Below are 23,589 nucleotides of genomic sequence, written 5' to 3'. Positions count from 1 at the left end.
GTCATCAAAAGGTTCTTAGAAGGAGCACAAAGAATAGCTGCAGCAAGAGTTGCTCCTGTACCAACATGGAGCTTAAATACAGTACTTTCTCTACTGATGACAAAACCCTTTGAGCCCATGCATGCAGCGGATGTAGGAAAGTTGCTCTGTATATACTGTTCCCAAATAGGTACAGTGTGCACAGAGTCCACAGTCCCCAGAGGTTTGGCAGAGGCTAAAGTTAGATATAACCTTACTTTCTAAAGTGGTAGCTTGGTCGAGCAGTAAGGCAGTATCAGAGGACAGTGTAAAGCATTTGTTGCACACACTCAGTCAGCAAATGGTCTCACACACTCAAGAACTGAACTCTAGGCCAATGGTTTTGTATAAAATATATGGTTGTTTTATATTAGAACCAACAATAGATTTCAAAATCTACTTTCTCTGAATGAGAGGCTTTATTTCAATACTTTCAATATGCATTAGGCTTTTGAATTGCAATAGACACAGTTGTTGCAATAGGCAACCCAATTTCAAACACAATAATACATCGAGCTCAATGGGAGTTTCTATTTAAATGCAATTAGTTACTTTGAGGAAGTTGCTGGAGGTCCGGCACTCCTCTCGCCACCGCTCCGGGTCTAGAGACCGTTCGCGGGACCGCAGCCGTCGCTCCTCGGACTCGAAGTCTTCACCTTCAGATTCCGGTAAGCAACGCCATAAGAAGAAGTCGAAGAAGCGTGTTCGCTCTCCGACTTCCCCCCCGTCAGTCCCAGGAGGCAGACGTGGGGGACAGGGGCTCCGCCCCTGCGGCTCCTCTGGAGCCTGGGAGTCCCGCAGCCTACCTGCTCTACCCGGGTCCGTCGGCGACTCCCGAACAGCGGCAAGTGTTTCTTGCTGCCTTGGGCTGCCTGTTTAGGCCTCGGGCTCCTGCCGGTGCGCCTGCGGGTCCCGCGGCCCCGTGTCCAGATCCTGTTGACCCGGCGGCACCGCCTCCGGCGCCAGCCCCGGAGCCACTGGATCCAGCGCCCGCGGCTCCGGCACCACAAGGTGCAAAGCCACTGGCTCCGGCCCCGGCGCTGCCCTTGGCTCCGGCCCCAGCGCCGCACTGGGTGCCGTTTATCCCGCCCCTGCCTCGGTTCTCGGATCATTTCGTTCCGACCTGGTATCCTCATTGGGATGGGGCTCCGGTTCGGCCCCGGCCGGCGCCACTGGCCCCCTCTCTGGGTCTGGTCCTGCCGCCGCGACCGCCTCCTTCTACCCTGGAGCCAGATGAGGACCCCCTTGCGCAGCAGTGTGACTCCGAGCAGGATTGGGTGGATGACCTTCAAGATACGGGTGAACTTGATGTGTCTTCTGACCCGGGGTTTGCCTCGCCTCCGTCTACTATGGAGGAGGGCGCTTCCTACACTATGGTGCTGCGTCGAGCCGCGGAGACTCTCCACCTCGACCTCCCTACGGTGGCCCTTAAAACCAACCTCCTTACGGAGGTGCTCCAGACGGCGTCTACGTCGTCGGAGCTGCTGCTCCCTTTCAATTAGGCCCTTACCGAAGTTCTCTTGGGTACTTGGTTGCGGCCGGCCTCGGGGGCGCCAGTGGATAAGAACGTCGCTAGGCGTCATCGCCCGGTGCCTGGTGACCCAGCCTTCTTGACCACTCACCCCACACCTGAGAGCCTGGTCATTCAGGCCTCGACATCGCAGAGCTCCTTTCCCTCGGCTCCGCCAGACAAGGACTCTAAGCGGCTGGACCAATATGGCAAGAGGTTGTTCTCCTCAGCCAGTTTGGGGTTGAGATTGGTTAATACCGCCTGCTTATTGGGCCGTTACTCCCACACAGTGTGGGATTCGGTGGCGGAGGTTCTGCCTCAGTACCCTGAGGAGGTCCAGTCTGTCCTTTCCCAAGCAATTGCGGAGGGCAAGGATGCGGCGAAGTTTGCCATCAGGTGTGGTTTGGACACCGCTGATTCGTTGGGCAGGGCGATTTACACGACGGTGGCGTTGCGGCGCCACGCCTAGTTGCGTTACACTGGCTTCTCACCTGATGTCCATGCCCTTCGAGGGCTCCCGCCTCTGTGGTGATAAGGCTGACAATGCCCTGGAGTGCTTTAAAGACTCTCATGCCATGGCAAGTCTTTGGGTCTTTCCTCAAACTCCTGCCACGACGGGGTTTTGTTCCTTTCGTGGTCAGGGCAGGGCTACCCAGGCGCGCTCTTCCAGCAAGCCTCTGCAGAACCAGCCTCAGCGAGGCCGCGGACGTGGGTTCTGCTGGGGCGGGTCTGGTAACCAGCGTGCGGGGCAGTCCACGTCCACCCCGCTGCTTCCGCCTCGAAACCTTTCTAATCCGAGCTTCAGGGGGCACCCCACACCAGTGGGTGGCAGGGTTGACCTCCACCTCCACCACTGGTGCGAGATTACGTTGGACAAGTGGGTGCTGCAGATAATCTGCCAAGGTTACTCACTCCCCTTTCTGTCCTCCCCTCCAGCCATGCCGCCTCTGTGCCACGGCATGTCGGGGGATCATTTGGCTCTTCTCCGTCAGGAAGTCACAGCCCTCCTGGCCAAGGGGGCCATCGAGTACGTTCCCAATAAGGAAGTAGGGAGTGGTTGCTATTCCCACTACTTCCTGGTCCCCAAGAAGGACAAGGGGGGCCTGCGCCCCATCTTGGACCTCCGGGACGTCAATTGCTTCCTCCGGAAGGAGAAGTTCAAGATGCTGACTCTAGCTCAGGTCCTGTCTGCCCTGGACCCTGGAGACTGGATGGTAGCGTTAGACTTGCAAGATGCTTATTTTCACATTCCCGTCCTTCCAGCCCACCGGCGTTACCTGCGGTTCACGGGAGGCCAGGAGCATTTTCAGTTTGCCATGCTCCCCTTCGGCCTGTCCAGCGCCCCTCGGGTGTTCACGAAGGTGATGGCGGTGGTCGCAGCTCATCTGCGCAGGTCAGGGGTGTCAGTCTTCCCCTACCTCGAGGACTGGCTGTTGAAGGCGGCTTCGCCCCAGGCAGTTGTCTCCCACCTCCAGACTACGGCTGACCTCCTGCATCTGCTGGGGTTCTCCGTCAATGTGCCGAAGTCGCACCCGAGTCCTTCTCAGAAGCTCCCTTTCATCGGAGCGGTTCTGGATTATACGCTGTTTCGGGTTTCGGGATATTCAGGCTATGGTTCCGCTCTTTCAGCCTCTATCCTGGGTTTGTCAGGATGTCCCTCCGGCCTCTGGGCCTGATGGCCTCCTGCATCCTGCTGGTGCCGCATGCCAGATGGCATATGCGGGCTCTGCAGTGGGACCTGAAGTTCCAGTGGGCGCAGCATCAGGGCAACCTGTCCAATCATGTCCAGCTTTCGGAGGGCACTGCACGGCAATTGCAGTGGTGGCTTACGAATCGCGATTGGGTCAATAACAGATCCCTCTCCCTTCCCCAACCGGAGCACACGGTAGTGATGGATGCGTCCCTCTTGGGCTGGGGAGGCCACATGGGAGAGCCGGAGATCAGAGGCCTCTGGTCTCCGTCGGAGTCCCGGCTCCATATCAACTTTCTGGAGCTACGGGCGATCCGGCTTGCACTGAAGGCATTCCTTCCCTCTGTCCGTGGAAGTGTAGTGCAGGTGTTCACGGACAACACCACCGCCATGTGGTATTGCAAAAAACAGGGCGGGTGGGGTCGTGGATCCTTTGTCAGGCTCTGTGCCTCTGGGCGTGGCTGGGACATCAAGGCATTACCTTGGTGGTTCAACACCTGGCAGGTTCTCTGAACACCAGGGCGGACGAATTCAGCCGCCGGTGCATGGTGGATCACGAGTGGTGTCTGAACTTGAACGTAGCACAAGGTCTCTTTCTGTGATGGGGAGAGCCTTGGTTAGATCTATTCGCCACCGAAGAGAACGCGCAATGTCATCAGTTCTGCGCGTTGGAATTTCCAAGGCGGCACTCGCTCGGAGACGCTTTTCGTCTCGAGTGGAGCTGCGGTCTGTTGTACGCCTGTCCACCTATACCACTTCTGCCCAGAGTGCTGAAGAAGATCAGGCGCGACTGGGCCCAAGTTATTCTTGTGGCTCCGGACTGGGCTCGAAGTGTATGGTATCCGGTGCTACTCACTATGAGCATCGATCCCCCGCTCCGTCTGCCTCTTCGGGAGGATCTTCTGTCGCAGCAGCAGGGGACGGTCCTCCACCCGAACCTGTCCAGCCTCCACCTCCATGCTTGGAGATTGAGCGGCCACAGTTAACACCTTTCGATCTTCCTCCTGAAGTCTGTGATGTCATCTTGGCAGCCAGGCGTCCCTCCACTAAAACTGTGTACGCCTGTCGGTGGAACAGATTTGTGGCATGGTGCACAGCTAAGACTGTGGATCTCCTTTGTGCCCCTCTTTCTGAGGTTCTCCTGTTCCATCTTACTTTGGCCCAGCAGGGCTCTGCTCTGGTCACTCTTAAAGGTTATCTTTCGGCTATCTCTGCCTTCCTATGGCTTCCTGATCAGCCTTCTCTTTTTAAGTCCCCGGTTGTTACGCATACGTTCCCACCTGTTCCCTTCATAATGCCTCAGTGGGACTTGAATCTTGTCTTGACTTTTCTGATGTGCGCTCCCTTTTAGCCCTTTCATAACTGTCCCTTACGTCGTCTTACTCTCAAGACAGCTTTCCTGGTAGCTATCACCTCTGCTAGGAGAGTGAGTGAGCTCCAGGCTCTTTCTTCCAAACCTCCTTTCCATTCTATTCATCCGGACAAGGTGGTTCTGAGGACACGTCCATCTTTCTTGCCAAAGGTTGTCACACCCTTCCACATGGGGAAGACCATCACTTTGCCCACCTTTTTTCTGCCTCCGCATTCTTCACGGGAAGAGGAGCGGCTCCACCGTCTGAACCCTAAACGCGCGCGTGCATTTTATCTGCAGCGTACACAACAGTTCTGGGTGGATGATCAGCTCTTTGTTGGCTACGTGGGCGCCAAAAGAGGTTGGGCGGTGCACAAACTGACCATCTCCAGGTGTCGTTCTGTGCAACAAAGCATGTTACTCCGTGGCCAAGAAGGAGCATCCTGTGGGTCTGCGTGCCCATTCGACCAGGGCAACTACAGCCACTACTGCCTTGGGACGCGGTGTCCCCTTGCAGGATATTTGTCAGGCAGCTACGTGGGCCTCACTGCACACGTTTACCAAGCACTACTGCCTTGACAGTCCGGTCCGGAGAGACTGCTTCTTTGGCTGTTCTGTGCTCCGTGACTTTCTGGTCTAATCTTGTTCGCAGACCCACCACCGGGGTTTGTATTGCTGGGGTATCTATTCTAAGGTAAGGAATCTATCACTAACGTGTCTCTTTCAGATGCACAAGTTACTACTTGTGTAACGATATATCTGTAAGAGATATTACTTAGTGATGGATTCCTTACCTCCCCACCCATCCTCCCCATTCTGCGAACTGATTACTAGGGTTATGGTCATCCCTTTTTAGGGCCCTAGTTTTATGCACCAAAGGTCAGTTTCTCGCATGACTGCGTTTCGGCGCGGAAAGTTGTGTACAGAACTGACATCAGCGAGCATGGGTGGCACCTAAGTAGCCTCCGTGACGTCGTCCCGGCGTGCACGACGCCAGTGACTGGCGCGCAGGGGTACGGCTAAGCAGAAAACTTTCCGGATCCGGACTGACGCCTGGGGAATATTCTAAGGTAAGGAATCTATCACTGACTAATTTCTCTTACAGATATACATCGTTACACAAGTAGTAACTTGTGCATTACTTTTCTAACAACAGGACTGGATCCTGGATTCAGTCCCGGGACATTTCCTGTTAACAGTTGAGTAAAAGCGTTTTGGTTACAGTATTGATTTTTAAGCAATATTTTGGTATTTTAAAAGTTGACACTTAGAAACTTTTTCTCATAAAATCACCAATGTTCTCCTATGGGAGGAATTTCACTTAGCAGGTAAGTGGGGGTATTGTTACTTTTTCTAACTCAGTGTTGGATCCTGGATCCAGCACTGGGGCATCGCCTGTAAACAGTTGAAACAATGTGTTTTGGTTATACAGGTGATTTTTAACGAATATTTGTAAGTTTGCAAAATCGACACTTGGAAACTTTTTCAGCAAAAACCAGGCAATGTTATCCTATGGAAGGAAATTAAAGTTGCAGGTAAAGTATTTTCTCGTTACTTTTGTAATCCAGTGCTGGACTCCTAGGTTCAGCACTGGGACATCTATCTAAAACAGGTAATTACGTTTTCACAGTTGGTGCGATTTTTAAAGAATATTTGCAGTTAGAAGAAATTTCACAGAAAAACAGTCAATGGTTTCCTATGGAAGAAAATTGGGTTAGCGGTAAGTATGGTTGTAATTACTTTTCAGGGTCAGTGCTGGGCACCAAGACCCAGAACTGGGATCTCTCCTGATAGCAGGTGAGCATTTTCGTTTTCGTTACTCAGTTGATTTTAGGTGAATATTTTAAAGTTTAGAAACTCCACACTTAGAAGAATTTCCAAGTGAAACCAGTCAATGTTACCCTATGAAAGAAAAGAGAGTTTTCAGCTTTTGGGTAAGTACTCAACTGGCAGAGTTAATGTTCTGGGCATGGACTCAGGGGTCTCCAAGGGTCAGGTCAGTACAGTTGTTACACCCTCAGCGGCACAGGGGCAGCCAGGTGCAGAGTGAGTTAGTCCCAGTGTTATCCTATGGGAGGCAGGGGGCCCTTGGTTGGTGGCTGCTGGCTAGCAGGCCACGCGGCTGTGGGAGCTGGGCTCCTGGTCACTTGCTCAGGGCAAATGGGGAAGTAGAGTAGAGATTGCACTGCCAGGGGCACTCGGGCGGCTGGGTGCAAGGTGCTTTTGAGCCGTCGGGTGCTCAATAGATTGCAATGGAGAAGCTCAAAAACGAACAAAGGCTGCAAGCTCGGGGACGAAGATTCTTCAGGTGTGACCACCACTTCGAGAGGTAAGTTGGGTAGTTGGAGAATAGGTAAGCACCCAGCAGTTGGGCACAGGGTGCCTTTTGGTGTCAGGAAATCTTACCCTTGGCTGGTCGTGGTTGGAGGGGTCCCTGGTTCTGAGGCTGCAGGCGTCGTCAGGAGGGTCGAGGTGGGTCCTTGGGTGCTGGATTCGGGGTTACAGTCGTCGGGGGGACGTCCTCGGGGTCTTTGTCCACTCCAGCACAGGCCAGGCTTGGCGGGTGCAGTGTGCAGGGTTCGTGGTTCCTGGCTGATGCCAGGGTTCAGTTACTTGCTTTGAGCAGTACCACTGCTCGTGGGAGTCCCAGTAGCTCAGACTCACAAGGTAGCCAGGTCCTCTGGGGTTTGTGAGGTTGCTGGCGACTGGAGATGCCGGGATTTAGCAGGAGCAGGTTCGAGGGTTGACAGGCCGGTAGGGCTGGAGCCAAAGCAGTTGGTGTCTTCCTCTTGTGAGCAGCTGCACAGCAGGTCTTTTTGTCTCTTGATCTTCTTTGCTGTTTCGGAATCTAGATCTCCGGAAGGAAGGTTCAGGGTGCCCCTAAATACTAAATTTAGGGGCGTTACAGGTAGGTAAGGGGCAGGGACCAATGGGTCCCTGTCCTGGGGTGGGTAACCCCCTATGCTGCCACTCTCCTGTGGGAGAGGGGCAGTGTCCTTGTCCTGATTAGGCAGGGCTTCCCATCTTCAAGATGGCAAGAGCCCGGAGATGTGCTTCACCTCGCCTCCCCCACCTATGGGGTGGGGTTGGCAGAGGCTGGCACACCCCCTGTCCTTCCTTGGAGTTTCCGGCCAGTCTTACCGTCAGAGTGGCGGTCAGAACCGGTAGGGGCCAGTTGCTGAGTACAGCAAGTGGCCTTGAGAAGCTCACAAAGGTGGCATGCCTTTGAAGCTTCCCCTGCCCATCCTGGGGGAGGAGACCTAGCACCTCGCCCAGGATGTGCATTGTTGCAGGCCCTGGAGTCCAGCAACATGTCTGCTCTGTGGCAGCCTAGGCAGCCCCTCAGACAAGACATGGATTGTAGGTTAGGTTCAGGGGGCATCTCTAAGATGCCCTCTGTCGTGCATTGTAGATTAAATCCCACACTGGCATCAGTGCGGGTTTAATGTGCTGAGAAGTTTGATACCAAACTTCTCAGTCTTCAGTGGAGCCATCATGGTGCTGTGGAGTTCGTGTTGACGATCTCTCAGCACCGTATACTCTTAAATGGGAGCACTGCACTTACAATGCCCAGGAATGGACCTGGATACTGTAGGGGCACAGGGCCCATGCTCCTGTACCCACACCACTGGCATAGGGCACCCAGCTATAGGGGTGGCTGATGTATGCCAGGGCAGTGTGTGTTGTGGGCATGGCACACAGGGATGTGTGGCATGTCTACTCTGTTTTGTTCTGTACCGAGACACTCCGCCTGCAAGGGCAGTGGGTGTGTGTCAGGGTACAGGGCCTCTAAGGGTGGCACAATAAGTGCTGCAGCGCTTAGGGGCCTTCTCTGGTCACAAGGCCCTGGGTACCTAGTGTACCATTTACCAGGTGCTGACATGTGGCCAGAGTTTGCCAATTTGGGTTTAGGTTTCAGCACAGTTTTAGGGAAGGAACATAGGCCCTGGGTACCTGATTGGCAGGAGCCCAGGGCATACTCAGTCAAAGTACATTCAGCAATTCAGCAAAAAGTGGGGTCATACCATTTAATTGGGATTGTATTTATAAAGCGCAACTATCACTCCGTGAGGAGTATCTTGGCGCTGACGTCGTACAGTGGTAAGAAGAAACCTAATGTAGGCTTGCTAAGGGAGATTAGATCAGAGCAAGAATACAATCATCCGAAATGCCGTAGATCCAGGTTTTAAGGTCTTTCCTGAAAGATAGTTCAGTGTTGCAGAGTTTAATCTGGGCTGGCAGCTTATTCCATGCTCTGGCCCCCAAAAAGGCTAGAGTTCTTTCGCCCTTTAGTTTGTATCTGAAGTTGGGCAGTTGAAGAAGATTTGCCGAAGAGGATCTGAGTGGCCTAGCAGTGGTGTATGGCAGAAAGCGTGCAGACAAAAACTTGGGACCAACCCTTATCTTTGCCCTAAATGTGACAAGAAGAATCTTAAAGAGGATTCTTTTAGGTACCGGGAGCCAATGGAGTTTATTCAAGGCAGCCGAAGCTGAGGACTTTCTGGGAAGTACCAGACGAGCTGTGGCATGTTGAACTACCTGGAGCTTCTTTAAGACTGACTTATTGACTCCAGCCAGTAACCCATTACAGTAGTCAATACGAGAGAGTATCAGGGCCACTGCCACAGACTTTCTTGCAGATAGAGGAAGAAACCTGAAGAATTTTTTTAGGGTTTTGATTAAACCAAAACACATTCCTGCAATCGCCTTAGTATGGGGTAGAAAAGAGAGGGAGTTGTCAAATTGGACTCCTAGGTTCCTGACAACCTTCACAACCTCAGGAGGTGGGGCTGCACCATTGGGCCACCACTTAGATGGATTGAAGGAAGTATCCGTCCCTATAGGGAGAATCTGTTTTGTCAGTGTTACACTTCAAATGATTAGTCGACATCCATTGAAGAACCTCAGTCAGACAAAGTTTGAAGTTCATTTCAGCCTGCGTAGAGTCGTTCTCCAAAGAAATAATCAATTGGGTGTCGTCTGCGTACGACAGCACCTCAATCCCGAAGGAATTAATCAGGGCGATTTGGGGGGGGCCATATAAACATTGAAGAGTAATGGACTTAGGGAAGATCCCTGAGGGACTCCTGCAGTGATAGGTCGTTCAGAAGAGAGGAAAGGGCCCAGAGAGACAGCCTGTCTCCGTGAGGTCAGGAAGGATTTAATCCACCTCAACACCATACCTGAGATGCCGCTGCATTCGAGACGCCTCAGTAGAATGTCATGGGAGATCGTATCGAATGCAGCTGACAAATCCAGCAGAATCAGAACCCCCTTCCTGCCTCTATCTGCAATCATTTTCAAGGAGTCGGAAACTGCAATGAGGGCTGACTCAGTGGAGTGTTTGGGCCTAAATCCAGCTTGGCATGGATGAAGAATATTTTGCTCTTCAAAAAATTTTGTAAGCTCCTTTAAGACAAAGGTTTCCGTAATTTTGCCCAGAATTGGTAGGAGCGAGATGGGACGAAGATTGGAGAGCACTGCCGAGTCAATGTGTTGGTTTTTTTTTTAGTGGTTTGACCAGTGGCAACTTCCAGTCAGCTGGGACAATACCAGTACTAAGCGATGAATTAACAATCTGGTTGATCATGGGATTTACTACCTCTGACAATTTGTGAAGGACTGATGGAGGGCAGGCATCAGATGGAGACCCTGATTTGCATTTTTCCAAGGCCAAAAGAGTCATATCCAGCGAGACAGGTTGAAATGTGGCGATGGAGGCTAGGCTATTCGTCAGAGGAGGGTCAGGGATGAGGTTGGGGCAAGGAAAATCTTTTTGGATTTTAAGGATTTTTTCCTCGAAAAACAGGGCGATCTGATCACATAGCGACTGAGAAGCAGGCAGCTCCCTTTGTTCCGCCATCGGTGTGGTAAAGGACTTCACAATTTGAAAATCAATTTCTGATTGTCTTTGGCTGTATTGATTTTTCTTGTAAAAAAAGCCTTTTTTGCCAGTTGGACCTGGGAAAAGTACGCTTTTCTACCTTCCCTAAACATGTTTTCTTGTTTCTCCATATATCCCTTTCTCCACTGTCACTCCAGTTGTCTGCAATGCAATCGTGCTTGAGCCAACTGGGGCGTAAACCAGGGAGTATTTAGATTTTTAGGTTATAGTGGTTTACTCTTTATATCCGAGGGCGTGAGAGCCTTGCCTATGTTTGTAAACCAGGACTGAAAAAGGCAAGAATCTGTCTCAGTTTTGCCTGTCAGAGTAGGAGTAAGATGTTTGGCCACCATCAATAGTTTGGGATTTTTAGCAATCTGTGCCCATAAAGGCCCCTGCCGTGGTTCGTTAAAAAGTTTTATTATCTGTGTCTTCGGAGGCATTGTGATTTTAAGGGAAATGAAGGAGTGATCAGACCAGATTAAGGGGGAGGGGGTGTCTACGGTAAGCCAAGATAAATTTGAACAGACCCCATCAAGAGTATGACCTGCCCGATGGGTAGGGCCAATCACTATTTGCTGTAACGAAAATAATTCTAAAATTTGAAAAAAATTATCTACTCCAGATTCAGAGTTATCCTCTAAATGAAGATTAAAGTCACCTAAGAGCGTAAAATTAGCATATTTGAGCGTAAGGTGACTTAAGGAGTCATTACGTGAATTGATAAATTTAGTGTTTTGACCAGGAGGCCGGTAAATAAGGGCACCTGAAAAGCATGAGGTGGCATTCAGAGAGAGACAGAAACCAAGACTTTCAGCTTCTACCATCGCATCCAATTCAAAAAAGGAACAGATAAGTGAGTCACGTAAAATGATGGCCAACCCGCCACCCCTACCAACCGATCGGTCCTTCCTGTGTATGAGAAAGCCTGGTGGAACTGCGTCTGCAATATCCGGTCTACTCCAGTCCTTAAGCCAGGTCTATGTCACAAATAGGATATCTAATTGAGAGTCTAATATGAGGTCTCCGATGTCTTGACTGTGTTTGCCCATGGATCTTGCATTGATGAGACCTCCCCTAAGTAGACCCCCGTGCTTAACATTGCCAGACCTGAAATGTATGTTTTGATTAGAAATTCCGGTTATAGGAACGAACGGGAGGACTGACTGGCACCTACAACAAGAGCAAGCTCCATGAGTGACGTCAGGGGGTATAAGATGTTGGCAGGGAGAAATCGAATTTAGGCTCTTTAAGACCATCGCCTGATAAGTTCTCCTGCTAGGTAAGACCGAGCGTCCCGTCTTTGTCTCGTCCTTGGTGCGGACGGGCACAGACGGGCTTGCCTTTGGCGCACCGCCGGCGCGCCCGCTGCGCGTCCTGCCAAGCATATGTTTAAGTAGCTGGCTGGCTGGCGCGTGAATCCCCAGTCTCCGCCCTTCCTGGAGGGGCGACCAGCTAAAACACTGGTTGGCTTAGACGTGGAGGGAGTGTCCATGCAAGAAAGATGGCACTGTCTCACAGCGGACCTCAAATATTACTCTCACAGCCTTTCTCATTGCTATAACATCACTACGAAGAGTAAGCATTAACTATACAAGAACCCTGCTTACAAATCCACTAGGATAAAGTAATCTTAAAGACAAACCCACAGTTTTCACCAAAAGTGGTATTTAAGTATCACTTAAATCAAAACATTCTCCTGCCAGTTTTCTTCAAGAGCCCAAAAACTAAAGCAGAAAGAAGCATCCATGCCCCCGATGTAAGGAGGGCTTTACTGTATTTGCGGAAAACAGAACAGATCAGGAAAACAAAGCAATTGTTTGTTGCTTACGCACATACCAACACAGGTGCAGCTGTCACAAAAGCAACTATTGCAAGATGGATAGTGTAAGTTATCCAATTATGTTATGCCAATGCAAGAAAGGAAATAACAATGCGACCAACAGCTCACTCCACTAGAAAGAAAGGAGCAACGCTGGCATTTATGGCCAATGTACCCATTGATTCCATTTGCGCAGCAGCAACATGCGCATCACCACACACCTTCACAAAGTATTGTTGTGTGGATATACAAATGAATAAGGAAGCTCAAATTGGACAGAGGGTGCTTCAACACCTGTTTGCAAGGTCTTCCTTTCACCAAATCCTCCCAAATACGGGAGAAACCGCGACATAATCTGATGCACAGGATATGAATCCATTAAAGGATTCACGCTGCAAAACAAAATGGTTACTTACCAGTAGGAGTAGTTTTGCAGCTTGAAGTATTTTCTGGATTCACATGCGACCCACCCGGTCTCCCCTATAAGGAAAACAAACAGGTGGGGAAGCAAAGGACTTACATCAGTATTTTTCAAAGCCATCTCAAGGATTACAAAACATAAGAAAAAACAGAAAAAAGAATCTGAAGATGGCCACCACGTACGTCGACCTCAACGATACCGTCTGACATCACACAAGGGACATACTCGCCACCAAATGGTGGTCGACAGCGACCAAAACAAGAGAAAAAATTAAAAAACAAAGACAATTCCGTACCCAACCACTAGATGGCGAATGATGTACAGCATGTGAATCCAGAAAATTCTTCAAGCTGCAAAACTACTCCTACTGGTAAGTAACCATTTAGTTGCTGAGCTTCTAGAATTGTCTCTTCCGATGGAGGAAAACAACTGTTATTTTAACTGAGATCCTCCGACCAGCCTCTTCATCCTCAAGACTTTATCTTTCATTTAACCAGTCACTTATGTAACCAATCAAGACAGTCTGGGCCAAGCCTACTTTGGTAGTGTTAATTAACAGACCAATGACCCATGAATATTCATTGGCACCCTGGGGCCTAGATTGGTACAGGGCAGGATTGGGTCTTGGTCCTTTTGTTGAGAGACCCTTTGTCTCTGGACATGGCTGGATGTCCGGGCATATCCCTGGTGGTTCAACACCTGGTGGGCTCTGAACGCAAGGGCGGATGAACTCAGCCGAAGATGACTAGCGGATCAAGAATAGCATCTCTATCTGGTAATGGCCCAAGGTCTCTTTCAACAGTGTGGAGAGCCTTTGTTAGATCTGTTCGCCATTGCAGAGAATGCAAAATGTCAGCAGTTTTGCGTGCTGGAGTTTCCAAGGTGGCTTTTTGCTAGGTGACACTTTTCGTCTTGAGTGGAGCTGAGGCCTTCGCATGACTTTCCGCTCATACAATTCCTGCCCAGATTTCTTAAGATCAGGAACGACTGGGCCCTATTTATCTTTGTGCCTCTGGATTGGGCTTCAAGAGTTTGGTATCCCAAGCTGTTAAACATGGCTGTCGGCAAACAGATCAGGCTGCCACTTCGGGAGGATCTTCTATCACAGCAACAGGAGAGGGTTTTCCACCCGAACCTATTAACTCTCTGCCTCTATGCTTGGAGATTAAGCTGTGACAGTTGACAACTTTTCTCCTTCCTCCCGAAGTTGGTGATGTTATCTTGGCAGCTCGGCATCTCTCCACAAACATGGTATACGCTGGCTGTTGGAATACATTTGTAGCATGGTGTGCCGAGAAACAGGTCGATCCCTTATCTGCCCCTCTTTCCCAGGTTCTTTTGTTTTTCTTAACCTCAACCTAGCAAGGCTCTGCCTTGGGCGCGTTGAAAGGTTATTTATCTGCCATCTCCACTTTTCTGCTGATTCCAGATCAGCCTTCTCATTTCAAATTCCCTGTTGTAAATAGGTTTACAGTACTTTCCCCCCAGCTCCTTTTGTTATGCTTCAATGAGACCTTAACTTGGTTCTTAATTTCTTAATATGCGCCCTCTTTGAGCACCGTCATTCTCTTAGGCTTCTCACCATCAAGATGGCCTTCCTGGTGGCAGTTGCATCTGCCTGGGGTGTCAGTGAGCTACAGGCATTGTCCTCTCAGCCTCCCTACATTTCTTTTGCCCCGACAAACTGTTCCTTCGGACTCTAGCATCCTTCTTGCCGCAGGTAGTCACCTGTTCCACATAGGCCAGTCCATCACTTTGCCTACCTTTTACGCTCCGCCTCACCCCTCTAAGGAAAATGAGAGACTCCACTGGCTGGACTCAAAAAGAGCGTTGACGTCCTACCTTGACCGCTCAGAACCTTTCCGGGTGGAGATCAACTCTTGGTGGGGTATGTCATGGCCAAGAAAGGGAAGGCCATGCAGAAATGGCCCATCACTCAATGAATTGTGCTCTGCATTAAAATCTGCTACACGTTTGCCAAGAAGCAACCCCCTGAGCAAATACTGTGACCACTGCGTTAGCACATGGAATTCCAGTCCTAGATATCTGTCAGGAAGCAACGTGGGCCTCTCTGCGCACGTTCAGCAAACACTCCTGCCTAAAAAGTCAGGTCCATTGTGTGGGGACTTTGCCCATTTGGTCCTTCAGGGCTTTCTGGTTTAAATCCTGTTCGCAGAACCCCCTCCGGGATGGCATTGATGGTGTATCTATTCTAGGTAAGGAATTCTAGGGTAATGAACAAGTTTACTTACATTTGTTAACGCCTTATCTGGTAGAGGCTCTGTCTAGCCGCAGATTGCTTATCAACTCACCTATCCTCCCCACAAATGAAGTTTTTGGGATCGGGCTTTTCCCTTTTCAGGGCCACACCAGTGGTCACTATTCTTTGTGGCTCTTGCTCCTGGTGTGCAAAGGAAATTTACATCAGCGCGCTAGAGTTTTGCCTATATAGTCACGGCGTGGACATTGGCGACACCGCCATGTGGAGTCGAACGACTGCATCTACCGGCACGCAGGGGTACTGCTCACAGAAAAATTTCCAGATAGTTCTAAGGTAAGATCTGTGGCTAGATATTCTCTACCAGATAAGGCGTTACCAAAGGTAAGTAACTTGTTTGTTCATGGCATGTAGCATCATAGATTCACGTGTGTCCACCCTCCTCCCCAGAAGCCTTTTGAGGTTGCAGATAACTTTTCTCCTTTCTTCACATGGTCATCTTCTTTTGCATCTTTTTGCGCCAACTACATCCTTACCCTCCGTTTGGAAAAATAACAATTTTACAATGGAGCTGATGCCCATGTGCATTTCCAGTAATAGGTGGAGTTACTATACCTCGTGACTCGAAGACATGTTTGAAGGAAAACAACTTGCTCATGTCCAAGCCCAATACTAGAGGGCAAGAGTACGCAAAGTATGTGAATCCACAGCACTGCATGCCAGAAACAGATGTTTAAAGGGTAACATTTTCCTTCTGGTGGATACACTTATCTATCTGCAGATTCCTCACCGATTCCAGCCACCTCCCCATTCTGAGGAATGGTCAACATTGCCACTTCATGCCCACTGTATAATTGATATTAACCTCATCTCTGCCTCCAAGGGCTCAGAAAAATGGATGAAGTACTGACATCAGTGTGCCGGCCTTGGTGACATCACATCAGTGGTGGTACCGTAAACTGACTTGGAGCATAGGGCCACCTACTGGTGCAGGAGAGCTATTGCAAAATTTCCAGATCCAGTCTGGCTCCTGGGGATGTTCAAATTAGATTTAAAAAGTGAGTAATCTAGAGAGCAAATAGAGTATGTGCTAGAAAGGTTAACACAGTTAAGCAACTTGGCCTTCCAGTTCTTTTTAGCTTCACCTCTTAAAGCGAAGTTTATTTTTGTGGACTTGGAGCATTCCTTTGAATTCCTACACAAAAGAACAACAAAATGCACAACTTTTAAAGTTACCGTTCGAGGCATATGAGCTGCAGATTACACACTGTGCATAGATTGCCATCTGGTGTTGGGCCCGGATGTTGCAGTTGTTTTTCTCTTGATAAGTCTTTGGAAGTCACGAGGTATGTGACTCCTCCTTTGGATCATATTGCGCATGGGCTTCGGCTCCATCCTCAGATTATTTTTTTCCGCCATCGTGCTCGGATGTGTTCTTTGCGCTCCAGTTCGGAACCGTTCCAGTTTTCCCGTTCGGCGTGCAATGCTTCCCCGTTCGACGGTATTCTCTTGATCGCGTTCTCCACACTTGACGCGACTCTCCACGATCGAAGTCTTCGATTTCGGTCGTCGACGAAGGCCTTTGGGCCTACCTGGGCCTCCTGTCCTGGCTGATGGAAAGCACGCCATTTAAAAAGTGTCCTCAATGTGGGTCGAAGTTTCCCCACACCGATCTACATGAGGTGGGCAACCTCTGCCTCTCCCCAGAACACGAGGCAAGGGACTGTCCAGCTTGCGCCTCCTTGCAATCGAAGAAGACGATTCGGGACCGACGAGCAAGGAGAACAATGGCTCACTCGTCGACTCCGATCCCCGACGACATCTTCGAAGAAGGCGTTGATGTTCCGGAACAGCAGCACACCGAAGGCGGCCTCTTCAGCGCCTCCGAAGCCGACGACTCTGACGACGAGGACATCACTCTGGCACAGAGGGGCGTGAGTACAGACTTCGACCCCGACCCCAAACCCCCCTCCACGCCATTAAAAAAGGCTTCGGTCCTCGGTATACACCGGAAGACTGCTTCCCATACCTCGCTTCCGGGCCCGGTTAAGAAGCCCATCAAGCCTTCAGGCAGCTTCGGCTGGAGCCAGCCTACCCTCGGTGCCGAAAAACTCTCATCCACACCGGCCCCGAAAAAGAAAACGCCCCTTTCCTTGTCCGCGTCGAGCTCTACACCGAAGCACTCGGCGCCGAAGACTGGCACTGGCTCCTCAGCACCGATAACATCCTCGGAGCCGAGCAAGAAACAGAAGAGCCTCTACTCCCAACCCTCGAAGCCGAAACCCACCGAGGAAGACAAAAGACATTTCTAAACCCCACGGTTCCAAACAAAGAAACCGTGCCGAATCGACGCCTAAAAAACCCACGGCTCTGACACCATCGACACCGAAGGATCTGTCCCCTACAGATCAACTGTTTCAACCCGATCCTTACCAAAAAACCCTCGTAAAGGATCCAAAGACTGGGCATTTGACGCTTAGCACCAGAAAAAGACAACTGGATAAGCCTGCTCCAGCTCTACCACCAAAAAGGAGAGACTTTTCAACCTCCCCTTTGGGGATTCCTTCACCTCCTCCTCCTACACCACCTCCTCCTTCTCATCCTCCGCCTCCCCCACCCCATCATTCTCCCACACCATCTCCAGATGAGGAGGAGGATGATGACATTATCTATGACACAGGGGACGGAGCGGACAACCAACCAACCGGGGACCCTACTCCTACAGGCTCTCCAGACCCATGGGACGACTACAACATCCCAGACATCCCGCAGGACGTTCTTTACCCTTCCAGACACCCCCCCCCCCCCCGAGCACACAATGGGCTTTAACTAGCTACTCCATAGGGCTGCCCACTTCCACAGGGTTGATCTCCACACAGACCCCGTGGAGGAGGATTTCCTCTTGGATACATTTGACACTGCAGAGAGGTCCACCTCGGTTCTGCCCATACTTAAGGGGGTTATTAAGCACGCACCAGAGGTCTTTAAAGACACGGTTAGGGTAAGGGTTATCAACCCTCGCATTGAGAAGAAATATAAGGCCACCCCAACAGATCCAACCTACATTAGAGGCCCCGCACCACTAGACTCCCTGGTAGTCTCTAATGCGAGGAAACGTGCCAATTCTCAGGCATCAGGTGAGGCTCCACCGCCAGATAAGGAGTCTACACTCCTGGACGCCTCTGGCAAGCGGACAGCGTCCCATGCGGCCAACATATGGCGCATTGCTAATACCCAAGCTCTCCTAGCCAGATTTGACAGGGCACATTATGATGAGCTGGAGTCAATAATGCAACACTTCCCTAACAAATATAAACATAGGGCCAACAAACTCATTCAGGAGGGCAAAACTATCACTAATCCCTCCATCCATTGTGCCCTTGATGCAGCTGACAACACCTCCAGGGCAATAAATACTAGCGTCCTTCTGCGTAGGCATGCCTGGCTACGCATTTCAGGGTTCAAACCTGAGGTTCAGAGTTCCATCCTCAACCATCCCTTTGATGAGAAACACCTGTTTGGCCCTAATGTCGACGTAGCCCTCGAAAAAATGAAAAAGGACACAGACACAGCAAAATCTGTGGGAGCCTTGCAGTCGCAAGCTCCCAGGTGGTCTTTTCGCCGATCCTCCTTTAGAAGCACCGCCAGTGGCTACCCCTCCGACAGCGCCTCCACTTCCTACAAGGCCCCTACCCAATTCACCTTCACTAGGGGTTACCAAAGAGGCAGTTACAGGGGTTAACAACAACAAAGGCAGAGGCAAAACTAACACCTCCCGCTCTGCCTCCACCCCCACCCAGTGACTTCCCTCCACTCCCCCCAGACTATTCCACTCCAGTCGGGGGCAGACTCCACAATTTCCTTCCTGTCTGGACTACCATCACCTCAGACAGATGGGTGCAACAGATAATTCAATCAGACTACTGTCTAGAACTAACATCTACCCCCCCCCCAACCATTCCACCCAAACAACGCCCAATGTCACAGGAACATTTGTCACTTTTAAAGCAGGAGGTGATCTCCCTCCTACAAAAAACTGTAATAGAACCAGTTCCTACCCACCAACAAAACAAGGGAGTTTACTCCCTATATTTTCTCATACCAAAAAAGGACGGCTCTCTAAGACCCATTCTGAACCTCAGACAATACATACACTCAGACCACTTTCACATGGTCACACTCCAGCAGGTACTTCCTCTGCTCTCCCAGAACGACTTCCTTGCCACCATAGACCTCAAGGACGCCTATTTCCACATTCCCGTTCACAACGCTCACAGGAAGTTTCTCAGATTCGTAGTGGACGGTCAGCACTACCAATTCAAAGTACTCCCATTCGGAGTCACCACAGCACCACAAGTGTTTACCAAGTGCCTAGCGGTAGTGGCAGCACACCTGAGAAGACAACACATCCACGTCTTCCCATACCTAGACGACTGGCTCATAAAAGCCAGCTCATACAACCAGTGTGTACAACACACTCACGCCACTATCCAACTACTTCACGACCTGGACTTCACAGTAAACTACGCCAAGTCCCATCTGCATCCGTCCCACGTACAACAATACCTCGGTGCCACCATAAATACCTCAAGAGCGTTAGCCTACCCCAGTCTCGCCAGGATAGCAAGCATACAGGCTCTTCGTACCAAATTTCAACCACAACACCTTCTTCCAGCCCGAGTGTTTATGCAACATATAGGGATGATGGCCTCTTGCATATTCATAGTACCTCATGCAAGACTCCAGATGCGTCCTCTCCAAGAGTGCTTAGCACGCCAATGGAACCAGGCTCAGGGTCAATTATCGGATCTGGTGTTGGTAGACGGTCGTGCCCATCGCTCTCTGCAGTGGTGGACCACCAAAAACCTTTCCAAAGGGCGACCGTTCCTAGAGCCGGTTCCTCAAATAGTTCTAACTGCGGACGCATCGCTCTCCGGCTGGGGAGCTCACCTACTACATCACATCATGCAGGGCAGGTGGACACCTCAACAAAAGGTACTCCACATCAACCATCTGGAGTTACTGGCCATATTCCTAGCCCTAAAAACCTTTCAAACACACGTCTCAGGCAAGGCTGTCTTAGTCCGCACAGACAACATGACAGCCATGTACTACATCCAAAAACAGGGCGGCACACACTCTCTGCAGCTCTGTCAGCTAGCACAGAGCATATGGAGGTGGGCCATACCTCAAAACATTTTTCTCCTAGCCCAACATGTCCCAGGAGTCCAAAATACCATTGCAGATCTGTTGAGCCGTCAAACACAACAGATGCACGAGTGGGACCTTCATCCACAAGTTCTTCAACCATTCTTTCAAATGTGGGGGCATCCACAAATAGACCTCTTCGCCACCCACGAAAACGCCAAATGCCCAAGCTTCGCCGCCAGGTATATACACCCATTGTCCAAAGGCAATGCGATATGGATGAACTGGTCAGGCAGATTTGCGTACGCTTTTCCGCCTCTCCCACTCATTCCATTAGTGGTGCGCAAACTACAGCAACATTCCCTAACTCTCATCCTAGTTGCTCCGACTTGGGCCAGACAACCGTGGTACACCACATTGCTGGAACTCTCCGTAGTTCCGCACCAAAAGTTACACCTCTATCCACGCCTCTTAACCCAGAACCATGGAGAGATCAGACACCCGGACCCAGCTCAGCTCAACTTTGCGATCTGGCTCCTGAAATCCTAGAATTTGGTTACCTTAAACTTCCCCCTGTCATTAAAGAAGCTAGACGACCTACCACTAGAGCTTGCTACGCAGCCAAGTGGAAACGTTTCGTGATCTATTGTCACAACAATAAAGTCAATCCCTTAGATGTGTCTATTCAACACATCATAGGCTACTTACTACACCTACAAAGATGCAACCTAGCCTACACGTCTATTAGACTACACCTTGCTGCCATAGCAGCGCATCTACAGAATAGACAGCATCTATCACTCTTCAGAGTACCTGCCATAAAAGCCTTCATGGAAGGCCTTAAGAGAATAATTCCCCCCAGAGTGCCACTCTCACCTGTGTGGAACCTAAACATCGTTCTCACAAGACTAATGGGGCCTCCATTTGAACCTCTACATAAATGTGAGCTTCAATTTTTAACATGGAAATCTGCTTTCCTTGTAGCGATTACTTTGCTCAGAAGGGTCAGTGAGATACAAGCACTCACCATTCAGGAACCCTTTCTGCAAATGCATCATAATAAGGTAGTTCTCCGCACTAATCCAAAATTCCTTCCTAAAGTCATTTCTCCCTTTCACCTCAATCAATCTGTGGAACTGCCCGTATTCTTCTCGCAGCCACAAACCATTGCAGAAAGAGCTCTACACGCCCAAAAGAGCTTTACTCTACTACATTGAGAGAACACAACCTTTTCGTAAGACCAAACAACTATTCGTGTCTTTCTCCCCACCACACAAAGGCAACCCCATCTCCAAATCTGGGATAGCTAGGTGGATTGTTAAATGCATACAGATTTGCTACCACAAAGCAAAACAAACGCTATCTGTTCCCCCTAAAGCCCACTCTACACGTAAGATAAGGGCTTCCATGAATTTTTAGGGAACATCCCCTTAGATGATATCTGCAGAGCAGCTGCATGGTCTACACCGCACACTTTCACTAAACACTATTGTGTAGATGTGCAAACTAAGCAACAAGCTAGTGTGGGCCAGGCTGTCCTCAAAACATTATTTTAAACAAGTGCAACAGATACTGGTGGTCGCCGCTAGGAGCGAGCACTGCTATATAATCTATGCACAGTGTGTAATCTGCAGCTCATGCCTCGAACGGAATATGCTACTTACCAGTATGCATCTGTTCTTGGCATTTAGAGCTGCAGATCTACACACGCCCACCCGCCTCCCCGGCTACCTTTATCTGTTCCAGTTTTATCTTATTTAGATACAGCACACATGAGCATCTTTCCTCTTTCTTACAAAACTCCATCATTTCCCCGCTGGCGAAAAACAATCTGAGGATGGAGCTGAAGCCCATGCGCAATATGATCCAAAGGAGGAGTCACATACCTCGTGACTTCCAAAGACTTTCCAAGAGAAAAACAACTGCAACATCCGGGCCCAACACCAGATGGCGATCTATGCACAGTGTAGAGATCTGCAGCTCTACATACCAAGAACAGATGCATACTGGTAAGTAGCATATTCCTTTCTTGAGACTATTTCATGTTTCACGCCCACAGAGCTTCTAAAATGAAGACTTTACAGCTCCCCTTTTTAAAGAAGTTTTTAAAAGAACACAGTTGTTTTTAAACATATAAACCCCCTGCCTTAGACTTTTTCTCATAAAAAAAAAAATAACTCTTTCCAGCACTGTTTTAAGACTTCACCCGTTAACATATTGATTTCTAGTTATCGTGACAAACCAAAAGAAACGGGCGCATTAGTACTGGTCTTTCACTCGGATGTCCCACTTCCAGGATAATTGAAGGTATTTGTAGCACAAAACTAGTTCCAGGTAAATTATTTGTGTTCTTAATGGTGGTGTTAGTGGGCAAGCTGGTAGGGTCTCCAAAAACATGGTACATTTTCATATTGTAAGTATTCAAGCATAGATTGTTAGCAAATGTGTAAATTTGATGTCTCTTTTTGTCTCGTTAGAATCCAAATCCCTGTCCATATCCTCCAAAGCACCACAGTCAAAGGACGGCGCTCCTCGGAGGTCACTGAACTTAGAAGACTACAAGAAAAGACGAGGACTGATTTGAGCGAACCCAGTCTGCTGCTTCTGACCCTGCATGCACAACTGTGTCCTGCCTCCTCTTTGCCCTGCCTCCTCTTTGCCCCATCGTTCCCTTTGCCCTCCCTGGGCTGGAGCAGCAGTGGAGCTGGAAAGAGACTCTTCACAACTCGCCGTCACTTGTAACATAAACCCCATGTGACTATTTACTGTATAGAAATCCTCCCCCACCCTATTCTCCATGCAACCCACTACCGACCCCATGAACATAGATATGTGCTAATTTTTCATCACAGCCCAGATTATTTTTTGCATTCTTTCTCCTTCGTTACACAGGTAGTTGGTTCCTGCTCAAAGTGCTCAGTGTTAACCTGGAGTTCAGATTGCTCTAGTGATCAGAGCCATGGCACCAGCACCTTTTGGTGGACATATTATTTTATACTTCTAAAGGTATGACATGGAGAAGCTTACATGACCTTTAGATGGAGGCAATACAAGGTCATCTGCACTTTTTCATTCTCGTTTTGGTGGATGGACATTTTCCAGAAACTGTTGTTTCAAGGAAGAGTATTTTCTTCTGGAGTTTGGGAGGGGAGGTTGTTTTTGTTCCAATTTATTTTTGTTTTAATTATTTTTTAACTGCAGTACCATTTGTATCAGTCTGTCATTGTTCTTTTGGCCGTTTCATATTATCAGCTGTATACTTGGGCATCCGAAGCTGCAAGGAAGAAACTCATTAAATTGGATTCTTCTTAATTTATGGGTAGTTCCTGGATTTAGCAGTGATTTTAAATTTCCCTATGTGCAATTCCACACCTAGTCCTTGCTTTTAACATAATTTGAACAGATAATGCGGACAGAATGTAAAGCTGATGTGATGTGTGGCACTAGTTTTATCTTAGCCAGCCACACTTCCTTGGTCATCTTTTCAGTCGTAGCACCAGTGCTCAAACCTACTGCTGCTTTTCACA

At 49.5% G+C, this 23,589-nt stretch overlaps 1 protein-coding gene across 1 annotated transcript in view; it reads left to right on the top strand.

Annotated features, from left to right (window-relative positions):
* Positions 1 to 23,374, top strand: part of RTF1 (RTF1 homolog, Paf1/RNA polymerase II complex component) — a 360,077-nt gene extending 336,703 nt beyond the window's left edge. The window contains exon 18 of the mRNA XM_085627115.1: positions 22,540 to 23,374. Within this exon, the coding sequence (XP_085483241.1) occupies positions 22,540 to 22,646 (107 nt within the window). The 3' untranslated portion in view covers positions 22,647 to 23,374. The remainder of the gene's footprint in view (positions 1 to 22,539) is intronic.
* The last annotated feature ends 215 nt before the right edge of the window (positions 23,375 to 23,589 follow it).

This window comes from Triturus cristatus, chromosome 9, assembly GCF_964204655.1.
Source record: "Triturus cristatus chromosome 9, aTriCri1.1, whole genome shotgun sequence".
NCBI lineage: Eukaryota > Metazoa > Chordata > Amphibia > Caudata > Salamandridae > Triturus > Triturus cristatus.
This window is presented reverse-complemented; position numbering and strand designations above follow the sequence as displayed.